Genomic DNA, 23,568 nt, shown 5'->3' with positions numbered 1-23,568 from the left:
GGCGCTTCCTGAATGGGACAAATAAAACTACCTGGAGGCACCGCACCTTAAATGCAAAGGAAATATACGCCCCCTGGTTGTCTCAGGTAAAATAGTCCCAATGTGTGTTCCTTAACATTTCACAGGTGAGACTTTTAAACGGGATTTGAATGAGGCGTGGGTTGGAATGTTCGGAATATTATATTAAATGGTCATTATGATTTTTTAATTAAAGACACTGGAACGCAATGTGAAGGTATTTGTGATTCTCAATATTTTAAACTCACATGCCCCTCCCCCTTGGGTTGGGTCTGAGGTAAGCCGCCTATAAAGTGCCGCTAACACGGACCCAAGGTGAGAAGGGCTTCAGAGCTCTGGCAGGTATGATTAAGAAGAAACACTCCTTTGGATACAGCCCAAGACTCTCCGCATCTTGACTCACACGAAGCTTCGGACTTTACGCAAAGAGCTCTCCGAGGTTTATTGCTGGACAGATTCTACCGAGCAGCACACTAACAATGAAGCTGGAGGTGCTGTGTGGGAGTCACTATGACATGAAGCATTTCGAGATGTCCAGTGATGCTGAGGGTCATGGGCGATCTCCTTTCCCTCCTGAAGAGGAGCTGGGGTCGGATGGGGACTGCGTGGCCCACAGTCCTCCACCTGTTACCCCGTGCGGCGGCAGCGGCAAGTCCAAGCCATACACACGTAGACCCAAGCCCCCGTTTTCATACATCGCTCTAATCGCTATGGCCATCCGGGACTCACCCAGTGGACGTCTGACTTTGGCGGAGATAAACGACTATCTGATGAAAAAGTTTCCGTTCTTCAGAGGCACTTACACCGGCTGGAGGAACTCGGTTCGTCATAATCTGTCTCTTAATGATTGTTTTCTCAAAGTGCTCCGGGACCCTTCCAGACCCTGGGGAAAGGACAATTACTGGATGCTCAATCCTCACAGCGAATACACATTTGCTGACGGGGTATTCCGGCGCAGAAGAAAGCGCATTAACAAAAAATTCAGCAGGGAACAAGAGGAGCCCGAGCACACAGAGGAGCCGCAGCTCATTCACCAGTCTGCCCCGAGCACCAAGACTGATTCCTGTCCCAAGTTTACCAGTTCATTCGCTATTGACAGCATCCTCAGTAAGCCGTTCAAGAGAGACTTAAATAACGAACGTTTGCCTCCCTTTCCTGCCTTCCCCTGGCCCTACTACACTGAACTAATGACCTATCATTCAAACACACCTGCCTCATATCTATATGTTAAGTCACCCTGCCATGTGGACTCCAGTGCCCAGCATGTATCAACCCCCTATGGTGGTGGGTTTCTTTCATAGACAATTTGCAATATCACAAAGAAATGTGGACTTGCTGTTCGGTGACTCAAAATCATCACATTGAGCTAGTCGCTAGTTTAATCTGACATAACTGTGGCGGGATGGTGGTTCCCTTTTATTTTTGTAGTAGTTTATCCTTAAAGCGTTTTCAAACTTGAAATTTCACACTCTGTTAGAAATGTTACCGAGCAGAGCATTAACTTTATTTCTTTAACAAACCTGTTAAAAATATGCACTTTGACTGTTTTTATGTCTTTTTATTTTGAGAAATGTGAAATTAATAATAAAAAAAAGTTGTGCTGATATCTGTTTCCTGTTGTTGTGGCCTACCTATAACTGGAATTATAGATCCTTCATAAAAGCATAGTTAACTGCCATTGCAATTATAGAACGCACTATTCACGAGGGCGTATTCGTCTGACGCCTCCTCGAAACTATTTTCTAAATCTTGCATTGCCCAATATTTGTATAATAATAATAATAATAATAATAATAATAATAATAATAATAATAATAATAATAATAATAAACTTGGTATTGTTCTTCTTTCCCTTTTTCTTTCTGCTTCATGCTGCCAAAAGAAATATCATATAGTAGTATTTACTTTTTCATGTTCATGAAGCTCGCTGCTGCCGGATAGGGGCATCCAATATTTATGTTTTCTGTCTGGCGCTGCAAATAGCTGTCGCCTCAGTCACCACACATACTCAGGAAAGGGTTTATACAAATGCGAGCTCAACTCAAATTCAGAGCAGAAAGAAGTGTATTCCAGTTTGTGCTATTCATCTGACACTAGAAAGTAAATTTCCTCTAAAGCAGCTGTGCATCCTGGACGCACGAGTTTCGTGTTGGTAACAGCCTGCGCAGATTGTGCTTTTAACTTCACTGATGGTGACATTATTTCACGTCTTAAGCCACTCGACTTGCTCTAAACATTTCACAGAAGAAATGAACTTTGCATAGCGATATGTTCATATTTTATCATCTGAATCCTTCCAAAGACTTTTGTTAGAGTGGCTACTTTCATTTCTCCGGGGATGTAATCCAGGCTCCGAGAGGTAAACTGACACTTGGGCGCTGTGTGTGGTATGTTGGCACGCTCTGATGGAAAAAACATGCTCTGGCCTCTCATGTCAGAGCCCTTAACCCTGAACAGATCCCAACCAAATCAGGAGTCGGTGCTTCTCCCGCACAGCTTTACAGTCTAAAGCTGCAATTGGGCACCTTCAGTGTTTGCTGTAAAGGGAGGTAAAAGGAAATAATTTGATCTTAATCGAACTCTGAGACTTCATTCATCATGATGTCGTGACAAATACCGGTTTGTCAAATGTGGACAGAAGTGTTTTGGAAAGTGAGTCGTGGGAGGAGATTTGTCTTACTCCAGTGTGTAGTGTCCGGCTTCTAGGCTGGATACTTGCCAGATGGGGAGGGAGTAGTTCCTGGCGATTTCTTGGAGGGATTTGGGGGAATAGAGGGGCAGAGAGAGATTTAAGTACTGATAGGTGGTCGAGTTGTGTTTGGCCGGGTGGATATGCGCAAGCAAAGTCTAGGAGCTTTATTTCCCCTCTCTGATGGGATTATTGCCAGCGATGGGCAGAGAGAGGAAGGAGGCTCAGCGCCTGCGTTTCTTGATTTTCACGGTTATAATCTTACCGAGCCTCGCAACGGGACACTGACCTCCGTGAATTCTGCGTTAGGAAGCCTTTAACGGTGCTTAAAATACAGGAAAAGAGAGTTGCATGTTGTATGAAACCAGAAAGAGGCACGGCTATGACGACTGAGAATTCCCAGCAACATCTGGATCTACCCAGTCCTCTGCGCGCAAGTCCAGCGGCCGGTGCTCTAAGTGCATCTGTGCTGAGCCCACAGCCAGTGATGGAGAGCGCGCATAATGAATCAGCTAAAGGGAAAAAGGGAAACTCCGGCTTGAGGCGCCCCGAAAAGCCTCCCTACTCATACATTGCCTTAATTGTGATGGCTATTCAAAGCTCGCCAACTAAAAGGCTTACTTTAAGCGAAATATATCAGTTTCTCCAGGCCAGATTCCCTTTCTTCAGGGGATCATACCAGGGATGGAAAAATTCTGTCAGACATAACCTGTCTCTGAACGAGTGCTTTATAAAACTACCCAAAGGTCTAGGCAGACCTGGCAAAGGGCACTACTGGACCATCGACCCTGGCAGTGAGTTTATGTTTGAGGATGGCTCGTTTCGTCGCAGACCCCGGGGGTTCCGGAGGAAATGCCAAGCTTTAAAACCAATGTACAGGATGATGAATGGGATCGGGTTTGGTGCATCCATGCTGTCCCAGAACTTTGATTTCCAATCACCCGCAGGCTCCTTAGCATGTCATAACAGCTACAACTTAGATTTAATGGGTAATACAGTTCCAGGTGGCTTCGATGGACTCGGGGGAGGACATCACCTCCCGCACATGTCATCAAGCTCCGGGTCGTCATATATGGCCGCATGTCAGGTGGCCTCTAACTCAGACTATTGCCCCGACAGCAGCAGCAGCCCCCTGCAGTCCTCCCCAGCGATGATAGGCACTTTGGACTGTCAGTCTCCATATGCAAATGCAGCTTCACATTGGAGTACACCTGGTGTGTCATCGTACATCAAACAGCAGTCGGCGAGATCAAGCAGTCCAAACTCCTCAGCGGTACACGCGGGAATGACGTCTTACGCGCTGGATCAGGGCTATTTGCACCATAATGCACGAGATTCTGACATTTCAGGTATGCGTTTTATTACCTACACTGTTTTATATTCTCTACTTACCACAGTGAGTTACTTGAGGCCGTGAATAACTGGTCATTTATCTATCACAGTCAACGGCCTTTTTAAAAAAACAAAAACAAAAAAACAAAACAAAAAAACTGATTTCCATGTTTCACTTACATAAAAAATACATAGAAAAATCAAGATTTCACAATGTATTTTTATGCGAACAGGTTTATTTAAAAATCTATACATAAACCATATCAATTTGTAATATATTTAAAATTAAAATTGAAAAGCAGCAAGATGAACAGAAAAGTAGTTTTTAAGGCTATAAAATATTTTTTGATATTTTTTTTTTTTATCACGAATCAAAATATTGGTGTTCAATCGTGGCTTGTGTTTCATTTGACTGATTTATTGCTATCATTGTTTCTTCACATTTTATTACCATGCCATAGCGTCTGCATAGAAGCCTTTTCACAGGTCCCTGTGTTACACAAATGTAGGTCTAAATACACAAATACACAGCAGCTCATTAAAACTGTTAATTATGAAAACAAACCTTTTTTTTAAAATTTCAAGCAGATTTATAAACTTCACTAAAAATGTCAAACCTGCTTTTATTGTATTATCGATTAGTCTGTAAACACGTTTTTTTTGTTAACATACGCTAAAAGGCACATTTGTATACAATGAAAAACATTCATTAATATATATACAAGTAGTTCTTTTTAGAAATATAAAATTAGGAAAATCAGCAGACTTGATCGTCAGAATCTGTCTCAAAATGTGTTTAATTCCTTATTGTTTGCAATGGGAAAAATCTGTTGTTTTATTACGATTTGTGACTTTAGGATGTTAGTTAGAGTAAGGAATCCACTAGAATTTGCATCATCAACTGCCTAACAGTGTAAACATGAACTGCTCTTATATCCTTTGTTAAAGGATAAAGGCAGCTATGGAAAATATGACAACTTTAATTTAAAAGCAAAAAGAAAAAAAGAAAGACAAGAAGAAAGAAATGTTGTTCAAAAGTAGCGCCAACCAATTTTAGGTCTAAAATTGTCTAAAAGAAAATGCTCTAAAGTTGTGGCACTTTTTCTTTTCTTTTTTCTTTCTTTCTTTGTTTGGTTGCGTGCTTGTATAAATCTACGGCTTGACCAAAGAAATGACTACTTGACCTCTTGTATCCTGTTTGTTTACAGTGGGATTGTCTCGATATTCCAGCCACTCAGCTCCCGTGTGTGACAGGAAGGAATTCGTTTTAAACCTTCATCCCAACACCAGTGGATCTTATTATCATCAGCTCCATCATCATCATCATCATCATCATCAAAGCGTCTATCAGGACGTAAAGCCATGTGTAATGTGACAAGAAGAGGCAAAGTGGTTCCTAAAATAAAACCCCCAAATCCACTTCATTTAAGTTAAGCCCTTGGCGGAGTGATTCTAACATAACATTTCCTTATAAGGCAGCTTATGAAGCACATCTTTCTTTCCAATGAACTTTGACCTTTCAATTTCTTTAGTAATCATTTTGTTGTGGGGACTTGTTTTAGCACTTCACGTTTTCCTTATGCGACTGACGTCACACACATGGATAAGCAATATCTATATTGTACCAAAAACGTCAATATATCTGAACCTTTCATGCGCACTTAATTTTGTTTTGTTTTTTTTCTCTCTGATGGTTAAACTGTTGCTTCCCGCCTGTAATAATCCCTAATCATTAAAGAGATTTATTTTTGAAATGACCATTTCGAAGTGATGTCTTAAATACTAAATGACTATAAGAAAGGGTAGACAAAGTATTTTCTAGAAACAGTATAGATCTTTTTTAAATGTTGGATTTAAAAAGTAAGTTTTGTTTCTCAGGAGCTCAGCAGAACAGTAGTCTTTAAAGTTTTGCATTTAAAACAGACAAGAGAGGGACAAATTTGAAACCATGAGAAAGCAAAAGTAAAAGACACACTCATCAGGGAACTCCAGTTGTGCCATGGGTGCTTTCTTCTCAGTCGAAGTATAGATTACTTTATTTGATGTTATATCGACTTTTGCACATTTTATTTATTGTGAAAAGTTGGGCTTAATAAAAAGTAATTCATCTTCAAGATTGTTCATATTTTTAGGATAATTTATGTATAGTTGTGACTTCTTTGCATTAAACTGCTGCCACAACAGCATCACTGATGCAAAATATAATACTGACATAATTAGTAGCCAGAAAGAAGGGAGAGAGGAGGCCACTTACAGTGAGCAACAGTGAAGTGACAAAATCTTACATTTTTCTTCAGTGCTTTTTGGTTTGACTTGCACTGCCATCTCGTGGTAAGTGAAAGTTTTTGGAATTCTAAAATAAAATTTCTGCGTTTGGTATTTGCAGAGGATTCAAAAGGTCGCACAGAACAGCCAGATGGACATTCAGTCACTTTAGCAGACGGTATACGAAACGGTATTTATCGATCAAAAACATAAACATGACAACATGAAAAGAAATCCAACAATTCTTCTGGTATAAACTGAACCTTCAGACCAAAAGACAAGGTGAATAAACTATATTTCACACAGACTAATGACACGCACCCTGATTTTTTTAGACAGCTATACTCTCGCTTAATTACCCACACGTGGGTCTCGTTCTATCGTCATACATTATTATCGATTTATATCACATTATTGCCAACATAATCCACATTGTTAGTATGAAAGTACATGTTCATATGTATATATATTTGGAAAGTTTCTACATAATTTAAAATTTCCTAAAAGCAAAGGCTTCTTCTTATATAAACCTTATTAACGGCTCTGCTGTCCATGGTGCTGAATATGTGTTTTTTATTTTGATACGTTTTTTATTATAAACGCAAAAGTAATGGGGTACTTTCTGTATTTTTAAGATTGTAATACTCACTCAGTATATAAGAATACACACACTGTGTTGTATAAAAATAGAGATCGGTAATTCAAAGTTGGTGGGTTTACAAGTCCAGCCCCGATAAAGGCAAAGGTTAACTGTATTCAATTGCATCTCAAATATTGAGGTGTTTGTAGGTGTGATTTTATGTGATACTGCTGACAGCATAAGAGTCATCAAGCGTATTCCTTTATCCAAGCATTCTCCTAATGAATCACTTCAAGGTTAAATTTCATTTCATTTACTACTTCATTTAAGTCACAGATTAAAATTCTGGCATTATTTTATTTATTTTTAATACAAATTAACATAACGTGACATGCAGTCAGAAAAAAACAAACATTTCAAACAAAAACCGAAATAGGAGGTTATTCTATTTCTGGAGGAACAGTCAAATGCTCCTCACTAGCCCAGCAAATGACAAAATTTAACTACATGGTTATTTTAAATTCTGGGACTCCAGTTTCGATCAGTGCTCTGATGTGGTTTAGTTTGTTTCAGTCATGACTGACATCTTTATACTTTACTCTTTATAGTGACTGCTAACTGACCAAGAGAATGAAAGGCATGCGTCGGAGCAGCTAAAGACGATAAAACAAGGTCTAAGCAGAATATTCATCAAACGCATGAAAATAATTTCATTCAACATGTCACTGAAGGGAATGAGACCAAAGACCGCAAGAGACAATGGTCCAAGCTACGAGCCGCTGTATTTAAATGGGTCAGAGAAGTGGTTTGCGCCTTGAAACAGTCAGTGTCAGTGACAAGCACAGTTATTTATATGAGATATTTTAATTGCATATAAATAAATTACCATAATACAGTACTTACAACAAGATTATAACTATTTAGAAAATATGAATGACTGTTATTGTTAGTTTTGTCGTTGTTGTTGTTATTATTCTAAGCAAAGAAAGTAAAAGCAGAAAACGGAATATCACTGTAAAGAAGTCTAGATTCAGAAAAAAATGTGAAATACAGTAGTACCCGAGAAAATACTTTAAAAGTACAGCACAGCTATCTATCTATCTATCTATCTATCTATCTATCTATCTATCTATCTATCTATCTATCTATCTATCTATCTATCTATCTAGATATCTATCTAGATAGATAGATAGATAGATAGATAGAATTTGATAGATAGATAGAAAAGTATAACGTCATTAGAATTGTACAGCTTTTTCCAATAAACAATACAGTATCATCCTGTAAATAAATAAATAAATTAAATTAAAGATAAATTACAGTATGGTCCTTGTAAAGTTACAGGAAATCACCGATGATGTCAGTAATTTACTGTAAAATTTTACAGTTTTGTTTTGTTTTGTTTCGTTTGTGTCACGGTTCTGGGTCAGTTTCGACCCAGTGTTTTGAGTTTTGGATTGTTAGTTTATTTTTGGATAATTGTTATGGTTTTGGGCACTATGGGGTTTATTATTATTATTATTAGAATTCTGTTTCTGTTTGTTCATGTTAAGGATTTGTTCTCGGTTGTAGCTCACGTTTAGTTTAGTTCAGGTTCCATGTGTCATTCTCCGTCTGTCTCTCAGTGTCAGGTCTGCGTCTTCCTGTAGTGTTCTCATTTCCTGTTTTATTGTGAAGGTTTGAGTCTCATGTGAGTGTGTTCAGTTTTCCCTCTGTCTCGTCTTGTTGATTATTCCCAGCTGTGTCCACCACCTGTGTGTAATTCCCGTGTTTCTCTGTGTGTATTTAAGTCGTGTCCTCTGTCATTGTAGTTGCTGGTCCGTCTGCGTTCCCACCATGTTTCATCTGTGTGTTCCCTGCTGTCAATCCGTTTCTGCTCGCTCTCGTTCATGTTCAGGTTCGTGTTCTGTTTTCAGTTTGTTCCCCGTATAGTTTAGTCTTTGTTCGGTTCGCCTTTTGTCCATTTTTAGTTTGTGTTAAATAAACCACCATCACACCTTTACAAGTGCCTGCATTTGGATCCTCCTTTATTTTCCACACGGCTCCTCTCACTCGCCGTGACAGTACGGACCAGCCAGATATGGATCCAGCGGCATTCCGCCCACCCAGGGAGCTTCAGGAGGCCGTTATCGACTCAGTTTCTATATTAATCAACCAGTGGTTAGAGCATGAGGGAGAAACGTCTCTTTACACTGTGGAAGCCGACCTACAACACCTTATTTCCTGTTACCCCTGGTTATTAGACTCACTGCACCCGCTCGTACAGAATTTTGTTCTTCACGAGCTTCACCTTCACCCTCCCGCCGCTACCGCTCGCCCACTCGCTTCGATGGAGGACGTGCCGTCCGACCCGCCGGACGAGGAATTACCCGGTCCGTCGGAGCCGTCTCCAAGAGGAAAGCGACGTTCGCGCCGCCGGCGCGGCACCCCACAGCCGGATGTAAGGACATGTAAGCATTCGGCTGTGGTGAGTGAAAGGGACACTTTTTCTGCTGCATCAGATTGTGTGACTGTTGTTTCTGGGGCAATTTTTTGTGTTTTTACTGAGGATAACAATGATTTCTCACCCATGGCCATAGCTTCTGAGACTGCCTGTTCTGAACCCTCGTTCCATGTTTATGACAGTGTCCGCTCAATTGCCCCATCCTCACTTCCATCCCAGTCAAACGCCAGGCCTGTAGCGCTGCCCTCAGTTCAGTCAGCAGCCGCGCTGCCCTCAGTTCAGTCAGCAGCCGCGCTGCCCTCAGTTCAGTCAGCAGCCGCGCTGCCCTCAGTTCAGTCAGCAGCCGCGCTGCCCTCAGTTCAGTCAGCAGCCGCGCTGCCCTCAGTTCAGTCAGCAGCCGCGCTGCCCTCAGTTCAGTCAGCAGCCGCGCTGCCCTCAGTTCAGTCAGCAGCCGCGCTGCCCTCAGTTCAGTCAGCAGCCGCGCTGCCCTCAGTTCAGTCAGCAGCCGCGCTGCCCTCAGTTCAGTCAGCAGCCGCGCTGCCCTCAGTTCAGTCAGCAGCCGCGCTGCCCTCAGTTCAGTCAGCAGCCGCGCTGCCCTCAGTTCAGTCAGCAGCCGCGCTGCCCTCAGTTCAGTCAGCAGCCGCGCTGCCCTCAGTTCAGTCAGCAGCCGCGCTGCCCTCAGTTCAGTCAGCAGCCGCGCTGCCCTCAGTTCAGTCAGCAGCCGCGCTGCCCTCAGTTCAGTCAGCAGCCGCGCTGCCCTCAGTTCAGTCAGCAGCCGCGCTGCCCTCAGTTCAGTCAGCAGCCGCGCTGCCCTCAGTTCAGTCAGCAGCCGCGCTGCCCTCAGTTCAGTCAGCAGCCGCGCTGCCCTCAGTTCAGTCAGCCGCCGCGCTGCCCTCAGTTCAGTCAGCCGCCGCGCTGCCCTCAGTTCAGTCAGCCGCCGCGCTGCCCTCAGTTCAGTCAGCCGCCGCGCTGCCCTCAGTTCAGTCAGCCGCCGCGCTGCCCTCAGTTCAGTCAGCCGCCGCGCTGCCCTCAGTTCAGTCAGCCGCCGCGCTGCCCTCAGTTCAGTCAGCCGCCGCGCTGCCCTCAGTTCAGTCAGCCGCCGCGCTGCCCTCAGTTCAGTCAGCCGCCGCGCTGCCCTCAGTTCAGTCAGCCGCCGCGCTGCCCTCAGTTCAGTCAGCCGCCGCGCTGCCCTCAGTTCAGTCAGCCGCCGCGCTGCCCTCAGTTCAGTCAGCCGCCGCGCTGCCCTCAGTTCAGTCAGCCGCCGCGCTGCCCTCAGTTCAGTCAGCCGCCGCGCTGCCCTCAGTTCAGTCAGCCGCCGCGCTGCCCTCAGTTCAGTCAGCCGCCGCGCTGCCCTCAGTTCAGTCAGCCACTTCACCATCAATTACGTCTCTGCTACTTGTAGCTCAGTCACCACTAGCTCAGCAGCCTACCCACTCATTCACTCAGTCATCATCCTCACAGCCTCATTTTAAGCAGGGAACACACTTCACCACAATATCTGCTGGGTCTCTGGAGCTGGCCATGTCAGAGACAGTTGCTCCCTCTAGGGCCTCCCCAGAGGCTGGGTGTCAGTCGCCAGCCAACTCTGGACCCCTAGAGGTCAAGACGCCAGCGCCAGCAGCCTCACCGGAGAACTCACCAGATCTATCCCAGCTCTCAGTACCCCCTGAGAGTTCAAGCGAGTTCATCCGTCCGCCTCCGTCCTCTGCTGAGTGTTTTGGGGAACACTTTCAGCCCTCTGAGGACGGCATCCCACTGTTGCTGCCTGAGTCTAGCCACTGTGCTGCTCAGTCCCAGCCAGTGGCCACACTGGCAGAGGTCTCCGTACCTGCTGCTTCAGCGTCTGTTTCCACTGGAGGGCCAGAGGAGCCCGTCCGGTCTCACGCCATGTTGGCTGGGGGTTCAGGTGAACCCAGCCAGCCTCAAGTGTCGTCAGCTGGGGGTTCGGGAGAACCCAGCCAGCCTCAAGTGTCGTCAGCTGGGGGTTCGGGAGAACCCAGCCAGCCTCAAGTGTCGTCAGCTGGGGGTTCGGGAGAACCCAGCCAGCCTCAAGTGTCGTCAGCTGGGGGTTCGGGAGAACCCAGCCAGCCTCAAGTGTCGTCAGCTGGGGGTTCGGGAGAACCCAGCCAGCCTCAAGTGTCGTCAGCTGGGGGTTCGGGTGAACCCAGCCAGCCTCAAGTGTCGTCAGCTGGGGGTTCGGGTGAACCCAGCCAGCCTCAAGTGTCGTCAGCTGGGGGTTCGGGTGAACCCAGCCAGCCTCAAGTGTCGTCAGCTGGGGGTTCGGGTGAACCCAGCCAGCATCCTGCCTCATCGGCTGGAGGGCCTGAGGAGCCCAGCCAGCCTCAAGTGTCGTCAGCTGGGGGTTCGGGAGAACCCAGCCAGCCTCAAGTGTCGTCAGCTGGGGGTTCGGGAGAACCCAGCCAGCCTCAAGTGTCGTCAGCTGGGGGTTCGGGAGAACCCAGCCAGCCTCAAGTGTCGTCAGCTGGGGGTTCGGGAGAACCCAGCCAGCCTCAAGTGTCGTCAGCTGGGGGTTCGGGAGAACCCAGCCAGCCTCAAGTGTCGTCAGCTGGGGGTTCGGGAGAACCCAGCCAGCCTCAAGTGTCGTCAGCTGGGGGTTCGGGAGAACCCAGCCAGCGTCCTGCCTCATCGGCTGGAGGGCCTGAGGAGCCCAGCCAGCCTCAGGTGTCGTCTGCTGGAGGGCCCGTGTCGCCCGTCCAGTCTCGAGTGTCGTCTGCTGGTGGGTCTGAGGAGCCCACCCAGCACCACGCCTCATCTGCTGGGGGTCCTGGAGGACCCAGCAAGCACATCCTCACGTCTGCTGACGGTCCGGGGAAGTTTGTTCAGCCACCACCTGCTGAATCATCCCCTGTGTCTCCTACACCGTTGCCTGCATCCACATCACCTCCTGCAGCATCACCACCGTCAGGTTCCGCAGCCGTCCCGCTGCCGTCAGGTTCCGCAGCCGTCCCGCTGCCGTCAGGTTCCGCAGCCGTCCCGCTGCCGTCAGGTTCCGCAGCCGTCCCGCTGCCGTCAGGTTCCGCAGCCGTCCCGCTGCCGTCAGGTTCCGTCTTCATCCACGCCTGGTCCAGCCTCCGTGCCTTCGTCCGCGCCTGGTCCAGCCTCCGTGCCTTCGTCCGCGCCTGGTCCAGCCTCCGTGTCTTCGTCCGCGCCTGGTCCAGCCTCCGTGTCTTCGTCCGCGCCTGGTCCAGCCTCCGTGTCTTCGTCCGCGCCTGGTCCAGCCTCCGTGTCTTCGTCCGCGCCTGGTCCAGCCTCCGTGTCTTCGTCCGCGCCTGGTCCAGCCTCCGTGTCTTCGTCCGCGCCTGGTCCAGCCTCCGTGTCTTCGTCCGCGCCTGGTCCAGCCTCCGTGTCTTCGTCCGCGCCTGGTCCAGCCTCCGTGTCTTCGCCTCGTCTGGTCCTGCCTCGTCTGGTCCTGCCTCGTCTGGTCCTGCCTCGTCTGGTCCTGCCTCGTCTGGTCCTGCCTCGTCTGGTCCTGCCTCGTCTGGTCCTGCCTCGTCTGGTCCTGCGGTTGCAACGCCGCCGTCAGAGCCCGCTCGGCCTGTCGTGCTTCGCCTCTGGCGGCCATTTTCCAGGCCTCTGGGTTGGCATCATGGCCATTGTGGACGGCCTCCGGAAAGGGTTCGTTGCCGCCGCTGGCCTCGCGGCCGACCTCCGGACCTGCTCTGTGGCCGCCGTTGCCGTGTGCACGGTCGGCCCCCGGAACTGTTTGCTCGTCGCCGCCGTTGCCGTGTGCACGGTCGGCCCCCTGAACTGTTTTGGCTCTTGTGTTGTCCACCCCCGGACTTTCCTGTGGACTCATGAATAGTCTTGTTTTGTGTTGGCCTGGTTTTTTTTTTTGGTTTGATCTGGACTGTTGTGCTCCTTGTTTTTTGTTTCGGACCCTCCTTCCTGGACCCCCTCCGCCCGCCCTGGTCTGGTGCTCTGTTTTATTGTCCTGTTTTCTGTTTAGGGCTGTCGGGAGCCAGCCCTTGGAGGGGGGGTACTGTCACGGTTCTGGGTCAGTTTCGACCCAGTGTTTTGAGTTTTGGATTGTTAGTTTATTTTTGGATAATTGTTATGGTTTTGGGCACTATGGGGTTTATTATTATTATTATTAGAATTCTGTTTCTGTTTGTTCATGTTAAGGATTTGTTCTCGGTTGTAGCTCACGTTTAGTTTAGTTCAGGTTCCATGTGTCATTCTCCGTCTGTCTCTCAGTGTCAGGTCTGCGTCTTCCTGTAGTGTTCTCATTTCCTGTTTTATTGTGAAGGTTTGAGTCTCATGTGAGTGTGTTCAGTTTTCCCTCTGTCTCGTCTTGTTGATTATTCCCAGCTGTGTCCACCACCTGTGTGTAATTCCCGTGTTTCTCTGTGTGTATTTAAGTCGTGTCCTCTGTCATTGTAGTTGCTGGTCCGTCTGCGTTCCCACCATGTTTCATCTGTGTGTTCCCTGCTGTCAATCCGTTTCTGCTCGCTCTCGTTCATGTTCAGGTTCGTGTTCTGTTTTCAGTTTGTTCCCCGTATAGTTTAGTCTTTGTTCGGTTCGCCTTTTGTCCATTTTTAGTTTGTGTTAAATAAACCACCATCACACCTTTACAAGTGCCTGCATTTGGATCCTCCTTTATTTTCCACACGGCTCCTCTCACTCGCCGTGACAGTTTGTTCATACTCACCACTTTATTAGGCAAATGACTTGTGAAATTACTGATCGTAATACTTTGGCTACAGGAAGAAGCTTTTTGTTTTGTTTTTCTATTTATTTTAATATTTAAAGGAATTTGTGGCACTACACTCGTCATTGTTAAAATTAAGGTAAAGATAAGGTCATGCTTATACACCGCAACCACTGTACCACATAAACGGTTCTTTAGTATGCTATTTATGCATACAAAGTTAAATACACATAATCCATATACAACATGTTTACTCTTTCAAATAGGCCAAAAAAATTGTCTGTTTGCCATTTAATGAATCTCTTTAGTCCTGTTTGACACGCTGACCTGGAACATTAGAGAGCCACAGAGAAAATGCTCTTCCCTGGTATCCTGAAACACTTGTTGAAATTATTGCACATTTAGTGCATGAAAACAACAAGCAGGCTTTTATGATCAGTTTTGCTTCATAGTATTTAAGGTTGTGCCTTTCACATAACTGAAGGTGCCTGTTTGTATTTTCTGATTTGCTCAGTCAGTCAGCAACTGTAGTACAGAATTAAATCGGGAGATGGCAGCAGCCGCTAAAAAATGTTTTGAAACCCATCTCAGTGCTGCTCAGGGGGCTCATGTGGATCACTGAATATAATTAATATCCTGAATATATATACCGTTATCATGTACACAAAAAATGAAACAGACTAGTTCGTTGGCCGCTATGGGTGATTTTTAGGACGTTTCTTTCTTCATATTTATTATAGTTCCTCTGAAAAGTTAGGTTTAACGTCAAAGGGTTGATGGCCACAACAGCAACAGCTGACAAGAGTTGAAATAATTCTTACATACTGGTCATATTTCATCCCTTCACAGTATGATCCAGAGGCCATAGCCAAGACATGAAAACATGACAAGGTAAGAACACACTGGAACTGTTGGCATTTATTATGTATAACCATTACAAAGATTTAACACCATCCTCACTGATATATCATAAAACAATCTAATAACTACTACATAGTATTACCCATATTAATTCACACATTAATTAACATAAAAAATTGCTTATTCTTATTTTATTCTTTCAAAGAGTGGTAAAAAAAAAAACTTGTGTCTGTGGAACTTTCTCATGCGTGTCCCACACTCAGTGAAATGGCAGCTCAGGCGCCCTAAAAGTATAACCTGGTCACCGCCCAACTTCTCCTTTAATCATTGTTTTATTCTCAGGTAATGTTCAGTTAGTTTAATCTCAGTTAGCTCTGACCCCTGTATGACCTCTTTGCCTTCTGTGCACCATGACCACTCTTGTAGCCCCTTCACACAGGAAGTTGTATGCGCTGCACTGACCGCTAGACTGGATGAATGGCCAGAAATTTGTGTTGCGCTTGCTTCTGTGCTCTATCCGTACTTTTTTCGGTCACGCCCGCTCCCTGCCATTCTGCAGTTTTATTGGTTGGGAGAACGTACGTCATACTGCGAGAGCGCTCACCGGATGGCGCACTTCTCATGGCACTGGCAAATCGTTCGTGCGCGGTGTGAGCCTTAGGAAACGATATGTTTCAGAGCGAATCGGCGACATTGTTGAATTGTATGGTTATGTCTCTTGGTACTGCTTTACTGTTTCACTGGTTTGTGATTCTCCTGATCCTCAAAACACCAGCAATTCCCTGTCAATGCGGGAAATGTGGTGTGACCACAAACAGCTCTTATTTCAGTGTCGCCACTGTCTCATTAATAAATTATTGCGTTTGTAGAAATCAGCTGAACTTCATGAACTCAGCTAAGACTGACATGACGACAGGCTGCAACTGAAACTGTACCCTTTATGAACGCTAGAGGGAGCCACGTTCATAGTGATTGGGATAAACCTCCAAGCCCCCCCCCCCTCCCCCCTCTGTTTGTCCTTTTTTTTTTACACTCCACTAAAAAATCAAGTTTGATATATATATTTTTTTCACATTCACAGTATCATATTTGTGTTTTGAAACATCGGTTGTTTAGCAAAACGATACAGCTTACAATATGGTTAGTTCATTCAAAATTCACACTTTTAGGCTGTTGCCATTATATTTGTTTATATTTTCTTTATGTGGTTTGCTATGATTTCGGCCCCTAGTATAATATTATTAGTAATTATGAAGGCGAAAGACAGAAAGTGATGATCAACATAAACACACAAATATGATAAACTGACGGCAAATTTAATTTTTAAACAAATTATATCAGGAATATATATTTTTTATTGAGAATAACATCTCCATTACTTGTACTGACACTGGTTCGAGAAAAGACACACATAAAGCGCCTGAAGTTGTGTTTATTGATTTGACACTATGTCATGTTTTTCACTGTGATCCAGCCGTGAATTCTTTTCTTTCTTTTTTAAAATAAAGGGTTAGGGAGGAGTGGGTGAGCAGGCCGTGGTATTAAGTAAAAGGCCCGTCGTGAATTGTGTAAACAGCCCAGGGCGGTGGAAAAAGTTCATGCCCGGGTCCATGTAAGGAGAAACCAGGCCACTGCACGGATATTTAATTAAGACGACCTGCGAAGGATTACAGCGATATTGGGACTGTAACCTTGTCTCAAAATGATCATTAACAATTTCATGCACCGTCGCTCTTGACAGTTTGGGGACATCTAGGGCCCTTCAGGGTCGACTTATTGAACTGTTTTTTTATATTTGGTCAAAATGTCTTATTTATCTGATTTGCGCTTCAGACCTTTTACATTATAAACTCAGAGTTTTTTTTTAATCACACAAAGAATTAAATCTGGGTAAAGAAACGGAAGAACTGTGCGTGTAAATAATTGTTTGCTGATGCTAAAATTATTCTCTACACTCCAGTTTTCTTTAGGATAATAATTTCCAGATGAGCTTTCACCATCACCGCGCAACAAATATTCAAATATTTTTTTTGATGAAAAGCCACACATGGAAGGTGTCGTCCCATTTGGTTCTCGGTCCTAAATGCTCTCCCTGAATAAACTCTCACAACTCTGGTCACCTGAAGCCCAAATTGTCTCTGATTCTCGCTGTAATGAGGTCGCACTTAACGCCCACTGCCAGCACTGTGAGGTTCTCTCCCGCTTTGATCTCACACTGACCTACTGCTGGTGTTGAATGTTTTTAACCAATCAAATGCACTTTAAAGATGTTAAATTGCACCATTTGGTTCGCTGGTGTCAGCGCCTTTTCTGCAAAAACAAAAAGGAAATATTGCAATGAAATAACTTCTTTTTCAGAGCAATGACCGTAGGAGAAAATGTAAATTAAATACAATGGGATTGTTTTAAAGGGATCAGAAATATTTTGGCACTGAAAATAGCGGACAGTTACTGCACTTCTACATTTGAAATATAAATACCATGTTTGTGCCATTAAGCTTAATTAAATGTCTTGTAGACAATGTCAGATCTTAACACAGAGTGCGGGGAAATTAACTCTATGAGCTGACTGTGTACATGTTGCTTCTGGCCGAAGCTTTGGCTGGAGCGGACAGGGAGTTAGCGACACCTCCTAGGTTTCTTTCTTTTCTTTTTCTTTTTTTTTTTTTTTGGCTTTCTAAAATCCCTGAGTGTGGCCAGCAGCTTTCTGCTCCCTTTGCACGCCCGGACATCCCATTGGACAGCTCCTGCGCTTTTGTAGGCGGAGCTTCCCTGGCAGCAAAAAAGGAGGAAAGAATTTAACTGCGCAAAAGTCCTCTGTAGTGACGGATGTCCGAAGTTCAGAAGTTTTTCAGTGTGCGTTTCATTGGGACACAAGGATGGGGACAGCTTAAACACAACAAGTTGCACTGCGGTTAAGACTTTTCCCTCTTTTGCTTTTTTTTTTTAAAGGGAGGAACGAAGTCTTGTGATTTGAGCGCCACTATCTCCAAAGGAGTTAGAAGAGGAGCACTCATTCTGCGTTTTTGGAGCTTTATTTTTGCCGGATCAAAGTGAAGACATGCAGGCTCGCTACTCTGTCTCCAGTCCCAACTCACTGGGCGTCGTGCCGTACATCAGCAGCGACCCGAGCTACTATCGGGCCGCAGCCAGTGGGGGATACACGGGGATGCCAGCACCTATGAACATGTACTCTCACGCGGCTCATGACCAGTACCCTGCCAGCATGGCCCGGGCGTATGGACCCTACACACCCCAGCCTCAGCCCAAGGATATGGTCAAACCCCCTTACAGTTACATTGCGCTCATCACTATGGCTATCCAAAACTCGCCTGACAAAAAGGTGACCCTGAATGGGATTTACCAGTTTATCATGGAAAGGTTTCCATTTTACCGAGACAACAAGCAGGGCTGGCAGAACAGTATCAGACACAATCTGTCTCTGAATGAGTGTTTTGTTAAAGTGCCCCGTGATGATAAAAAGCCCGGTAAAGGCAGCTACTGGACCTTGGACCCAGACTCTTACAACATGTTTGAGAACGGGAGCTTCTTGAGAAGGAGACGGCGTTTCAAAAAGAAGGACGCACTAAAAGAGAAAGAAGAGCGGCTGCAGAAGGAGATACCGCCGAGGCAACAGGGCCGGGAGCAGGAGCAGCCGGTGCAGGGCTCCCAGCCTGTGAGGATCCAGGATATAAAAACGGAGAACGGGGCGGTCACGCCACCACAGGCCGAGTCGCCTTCCTTGAGCTCCGTTCCCAAAATCGAGAGTCCAGACAGTAGCAGCATGTCCAGCGGGAGCCCCCACAGCATCCCCTCCAGTAGGTCCATTGGTATGGACAGTACCGAGCACCACCAACATCACGGCCAGGCCTCGACGCAGGGCTTCAGCGTAGACAACATCATGACCTCCCTCCGGGGATCTCCACAAGGGGCCACTGAGCTCAACTCCAGCCTCACCGCCTCCACCAGGACAGGTATAACACCGTCTTTGTCCTTAAACTATTCTCCAAGTCAGACATCTGTCTATAGTTCACCCTGTAACCAAAACTCCATCTCCACTACCTCCAATGCAACTTATCATTGTAACATGCAAGCCATGAGCCTTTACGCTGGGGACAGATCTAGCCATTTGGCACCGAGCACCACCGTGGACGAAACGTTGCCAGATTACTCAGTCACAACCACCTCATCCTCCCTGACCCACGGTAATCTAAACTCTGGGCAGGAAAGCCACCATCCCCACCAAGGAAGGTTGACCTCATGGTACCTCAACCAGGCCGGGGACCTGGGCCATCTGGGTGCAGCTTACCCAGCACAACAGCAGAACTTCCATGCGGTCAGAGAGATGTTCGAATCCCAAAGAATTGGCTTGAATAATTCACCTGTGAATGGGAATAGCAGCTGTCAGATGTCATTCCCACCAAGCCAATCCATCTATCGCACATCGGGAGCATTCGTGTATGACTGCAGCAAGTTCTGACCAAAAAAACAAAACAAAAACAGCCCAAAAACAGGGTCAGTATTTCCCCCTCACGGTGTTTGAACTCGTTCAGTTAAATCCAGCGTTGTTGCCCTTCCTTGCCTCCCTCACTCCCACATGGACTAATATGAAACAGAAAAGAAAACAAAAAAAGACTTGATCTTTCTAAAGAACAGTGTTACTGCAAATAACACGTAAGTCTCCCTTTGCTTTTGTGGCTTTATGTGATGTGTTAAATATATGTCACTTTTCATGGACGTGTAAAATGCATATAGTAATTTATTTCTAAACTGTAGCCGGATATTATGGACCAAACACCAAAAAAAGTGTTTCTAAATTGAACTGCCTTAAGTGTCCTAAAAAATTGTTCCATTATAAAAGTAAGAAAAAGGAACGTGTATATCGCCGTACTATTTCAAAGAATCTTCATTTGTTGAAAAAATATTCTGAAGGATTTGTTTGTTTGTTTAATAAATTGTCATTTTATGAGAGTTAAAGTTACGCCTCATTTCTTGAAAACAGGCTCGCGATATTTTACACCCGAGCTGTTAGTTTAGTGAAGTGACCCCTCGGATTTAATTCATTTAATTGTGTGTGTGTGTGTGTGTGTGTGTGTGTGTGTGTGTGTGTGTGTGTGTGTGTGTTTGTGTTTGTGATTTGTTTCCCAAATAATTTAAAGACAATTAAATATATTCGTACTGTGATCTGCTGCAAGGACACGACCTTATTTACACATAAAAGTAAAACTTCCCTGGAGGTCGCCTTATATCTTCTTCATGAGAGATGTAGAAATTATGAAAAATATTAGGATGTATTGTTTCTTGTTCGTACTTCATACAACATGCATATATATATAGTTCAATCTCAAGTAAGAGGCGTTGAGTTTTATAACAGATGATTAGAACTCAAAAAGATCTATAGTCAGAGCGCCTGGAAAGAGCCTGCACACAGCACAACTTTGTTTTGGACTGCGTTGTGTGTTTACTGGCGCATACCAGCGCTTACTTAATATCATACCGCACATGCCAAAGATAGTGCCGTTGTCACTTCAGTTTTGATGTCTGAGTTCTGACTAGTCTGACGTGACGCTGACAAACATAACCGTCATGGGTTGTGTTTTTTTTTTTCAATATATGTAAACCGCGAAAAAGGTTGTTGGTATTTAACTACAGACAAATAAGTAGAAGTTAGTCCAATTGACGTTTTACTATAGTCCTCGTTGAAAGGTGATGTAAATATATATTTATTAATAGCATAAATTTTGTTTTTCCTTAGTAGGATTAATGGTAAGAGTCGCTTACATGCTTTAAAATGCAGCTCACGAATTACCTTTAAAAAGGTAAAAAAGGTAGCCCACTGCTGTAATATATGATTAAAGCGTCATTTTATCTTGTTTGACTTTATAATTTATTGCGAGTTATATTTATTAAATGCAGACAAATTTATTTTAAATATTTTTCTACTTTAGTAGCCTTTAATGAAATAGCCTTGATAAAGATCTACAGTTTGCATAACAACAACAATAATAACAATAATAACAATAATAATAATAATAATAATAATAATAATAATAATAATAATAAAGGCATCTCACCCATGCATATATATATATATATATATATATATATATATATATATATATATATATAGTTTAATGAAACAGGAATGATAGCCTTTAGTTGACAAATAACTTAGTTACAGTACAGATTTTCTACTCGAGTTTCTGTTAACGCCGTTTTACTTATTACTTACTTACGTTTTGAGGATAATTTAGAGGATTTCTATAAAATAGTTTCCCACTGAACAGAAACGGAGGACAACGCGTCCACAACTCCGCGATTATTACATGTTATTACATGTTTTAAAACCCAGTTTCTAAAATGGAAAATGGTTTGGATCTTTTTCTTTCGGCAGCTGCAGTCCTTTAGATCAACATGAAGAATAATAGAACAAAACAACCCGATCTGTTTAACTGCATGCCACGTGAATATAATATGAGGCCTTAAAGCATGTCTATATTTTTATGAATAGAAGTCCAACTTAGCACAAAAACCTGCTTATGTGCGTCTTCCGGGTCTCCGATTGCACCATAATCAGGCTCATAAAAGTCATTAGATAGTTTCTCAAGTGTAGGCCTAATAAACAAACGTCGTGTTAGTCAAAAGATTGATGGCGCTCTCACAGAATGGACCAGGTCAGGAAGGAATAAAATTCAATCAGAGAGCTGGAATCGTTTTTCATGAGACGGAAAAGGCAGAGAGGGAGACGGGGGTCAATGAGGAGGATGTCGGTCGCCAGAGCACCATCAACAATATAACAGGACATAGCACATACAAAGAGAGCAAGAGAAAGAGAGAGAGGATGATGAGTTAGTTTGGTTTATCCCATATGATTTCGATTGCTTAAAACTGTAAACATGGTGAACAAAATGTTTCAGAAACGACTTTCAAATGTGCAGAATTTAGACATGCCACAAAAAAAAAGAAAGAAAAAAAAGATTATAGGTGGTACTAGAATGATACTGCAGGGGAATCAGCAGCATGCTGGAAGTTTCCTACGTGGGGCCCGGGGGCTTTCATCCATCCCGAGGGTTCCCACAGCAAAATAGGTACAAATTAAATTTCGCCTTCATTACCTTTTTTGAAGGAAGGACTAGAATGAATTTTTTTCTTATTCATTTGCTTACAGCTATATTTCAACCTACAGTAGAGATGGCTATGACCGTTATTTCTCACTGCAAAACACTCTAATCAGATGTTGCTCAGAGCTCATTGTCATTAAACATGGCACGTCTTTTTATGGCTCCCTAACAAGCAGAGATTTGGAGACTACTGTCTGAGTCTGTGTAGAGGCTTTAGTCTGCTTCTCCCTGAAACGTTCCGCTACATTCCTGAAAATGCACAACATCCCTCACTGCTTTGGGTCATCTAGAAAAGATAAAAGAGTCAGTGCTGGTCCTGTCTTTAATATAACAATAAAGAATTAAAAAAAAAAAAAGTTACATCGTTGATTTGAAAGCAGATAAAAGTCGTGTTACACGAGCTTCCTCTTTTGAAATATATTATAGAGTATGATTTTTATCAAATAAATGCAACAGCTTGGTCGTAATTTTTGTTTCATAGGTTTGACTGACACACTACGGCATCTATAGGCGGGAAGTTTTGTTTGTGGGTCAGGTCAAAGTTCAACAAATGCACCTAAAAAGTAAACAACTGATATACGAGTAATATATATATATATATATATGCAACAACATTACATAATATATTCTCCTCATTTTCTCATATTCTCCCTAGCTGTATAGATTACAGCTAACGAAAAACAATGATGCGCATGCAGGTAGCAAGTCAGAGGCAAAGCTTCACTCCAGCTTTAGATTTGACTTGTCTCAGTCAATGTGATGGCAGAATGGCAGATTAGAGGTTTATATTTTGTTTTATCATAACTTGTTATGGCTGTGGATAAAAGTTTGAAGTTTTCTTTGATATAAACACGGATATTTTACCAAGACAAAGGACAGTTCACTTTCCTTTCGCCATCTCTATAGTATTTTTAAGGTCGTAAAACAGTGGCCTTTATAAAATTTGTAGTTGTTTTTTATAACTCATGAACCAACTACTATTTAAATACTGGATTATTACGTTGGCCTTGACTGCAACCAGCTGTGTATAAAGCGTAAAGTGGGTCTACCTTGACTGAACTTCTTCCTCCTAACGCTACCTGCAAACAGGAATATACTAATGCGTAATTTCGGATATGCACCTTTTCTTTTCTTTTTTTTTCTTTTTCTTTTTTTTTAGTTATTCCCCCCCTGTTCCACTGGGTTTAAAGGGGGGAGGGCAGAAAAGGAGAAAGTAAATGAGGTAAAGGCTCAGCGAGCCCCTGCAGACTTTGTGCACCTGTATGGCTGAGTGAGCACAGCCCAGTATGGAAAATGCTGTGTTTTAGCTCTCGGTTGCTACAAGCGCCATCTGTTTCTAATTAGGAGCCCATAGACTCAAATTCTGTCTGCTCTGCGGCCAAAAGAGTGAAAGGTTGGAGGTCCAACACTTGTCTTTTTGAGGGAAAAATAACCGCCGCATGCAGCTTCTCATCCTGCACGTCTCATTTTCGAGACAAATGATAATTTTCAAAGAAATGATTCACCCCGCTTTGTCAAAACAGGCCGAGTAGCGAGCTGTAAACAAAGCTTCTGAATTAAATAATGATCCTGAAATCGTAAAGCATCCTC

The 23,568-nt window shown here is 44.1% G+C and overlaps 3 protein-coding genes across 3 annotated transcripts; all 3 read left to right on the top strand.

Annotated features, from left to right (window-relative positions):
* The first annotated feature begins 349 nt into the window (after positions 1-349).
* Positions 350-1,605, top strand: foxq1a (forkhead box Q1a). The gene has a single exon (XM_006786982.3). The coding sequence runs from the start codon at positions 498-500 to the stop codon at positions 1,317-1,319; it is 822 nt and encodes a 273-aa protein (XP_006787045.1). The 5' UTR covers positions 350-497; the 3' UTR covers positions 1,320-1,605.
* Positions 1,606-2,765: 1,160 nt separating this feature from the next.
* Positions 2,766-5,760, top strand: foxf2a (forkhead box F2a). The gene is made up of 2 exons (XM_006786421.3): positions 2,766-4,056; positions 5,248-5,760. The coding sequence occupies exons 1-2, from the start codon at positions 3,066-3,068 to the stop codon at positions 5,412-5,414; spliced, it is 1,158 nt and encodes a 385-aa protein (XP_006786484.2). The 5' UTR covers positions 2,766-3,065; the 3' UTR covers positions 5,415-5,760.
* Positions 5,761-17,680: 11,920 nt separating this feature from the next.
* foxc1a (forkhead box C1a) lies at positions 17,681-19,834 on the top strand. Its single transcript, XM_006786420.3, has one exon. It carries the CDS (start codon positions 17,919-17,921, stop codon positions 19,335-19,337), a length of 1,419 nt encoding a protein of 472 aa, XP_006786483.1. The 5' UTR covers positions 17,681-17,918; the 3' UTR covers positions 19,338-19,834.
* Positions 19,835-23,568: the final 3,734 nt, after the last annotated feature.

Source organism: Neolamprologus brichardi, chromosome 18, assembly GCF_056152115.1.
Source record: "Neolamprologus brichardi isolate AB-2024 chromosome 18, ASM5615211v1, whole genome shotgun sequence".
NCBI lineage: Eukaryota > Metazoa > Chordata > Actinopteri > Cichliformes > Cichlidae > Neolamprologus > Neolamprologus brichardi.
The sequence above is the reverse complement of the archived record's forward strand: the minus strand, read 5'-3'. Positions and strand labels throughout refer to the sequence as shown.

What these genes read in the sequence shown, in the direction of transcription:
- foxq1a (XM_006786982.3), top strand. Translation starts at nt 498, where the DNA reads ATGAAGCTGGAGGTGCTGTGTGGGAGTCACTATGACATGAAGCATTTC.
- foxf2a (XM_006786421.3), top strand. Translation starts at nt 3,066, where the DNA reads ATGAAACCAGAAAGAGGCACGGCTATGACGACTGAGAATTCCCAGCAA. An exon ending in ACGAGATTCTGACATTTCAG is followed by an intron (nt 4,057 to 5,247) that starts GTATGCGTTTTA and finishes GTTTGTTTACAG; the next exon opens with TGGGATTGTCTCGATATTCC.
- foxc1a (XM_006786420.3), top strand. Translation starts at nt 17,919, where the DNA reads ATGCAGGCTCGCTACTCTGTCTCCAGTCCCAACTCACTGGGCGTCGTG.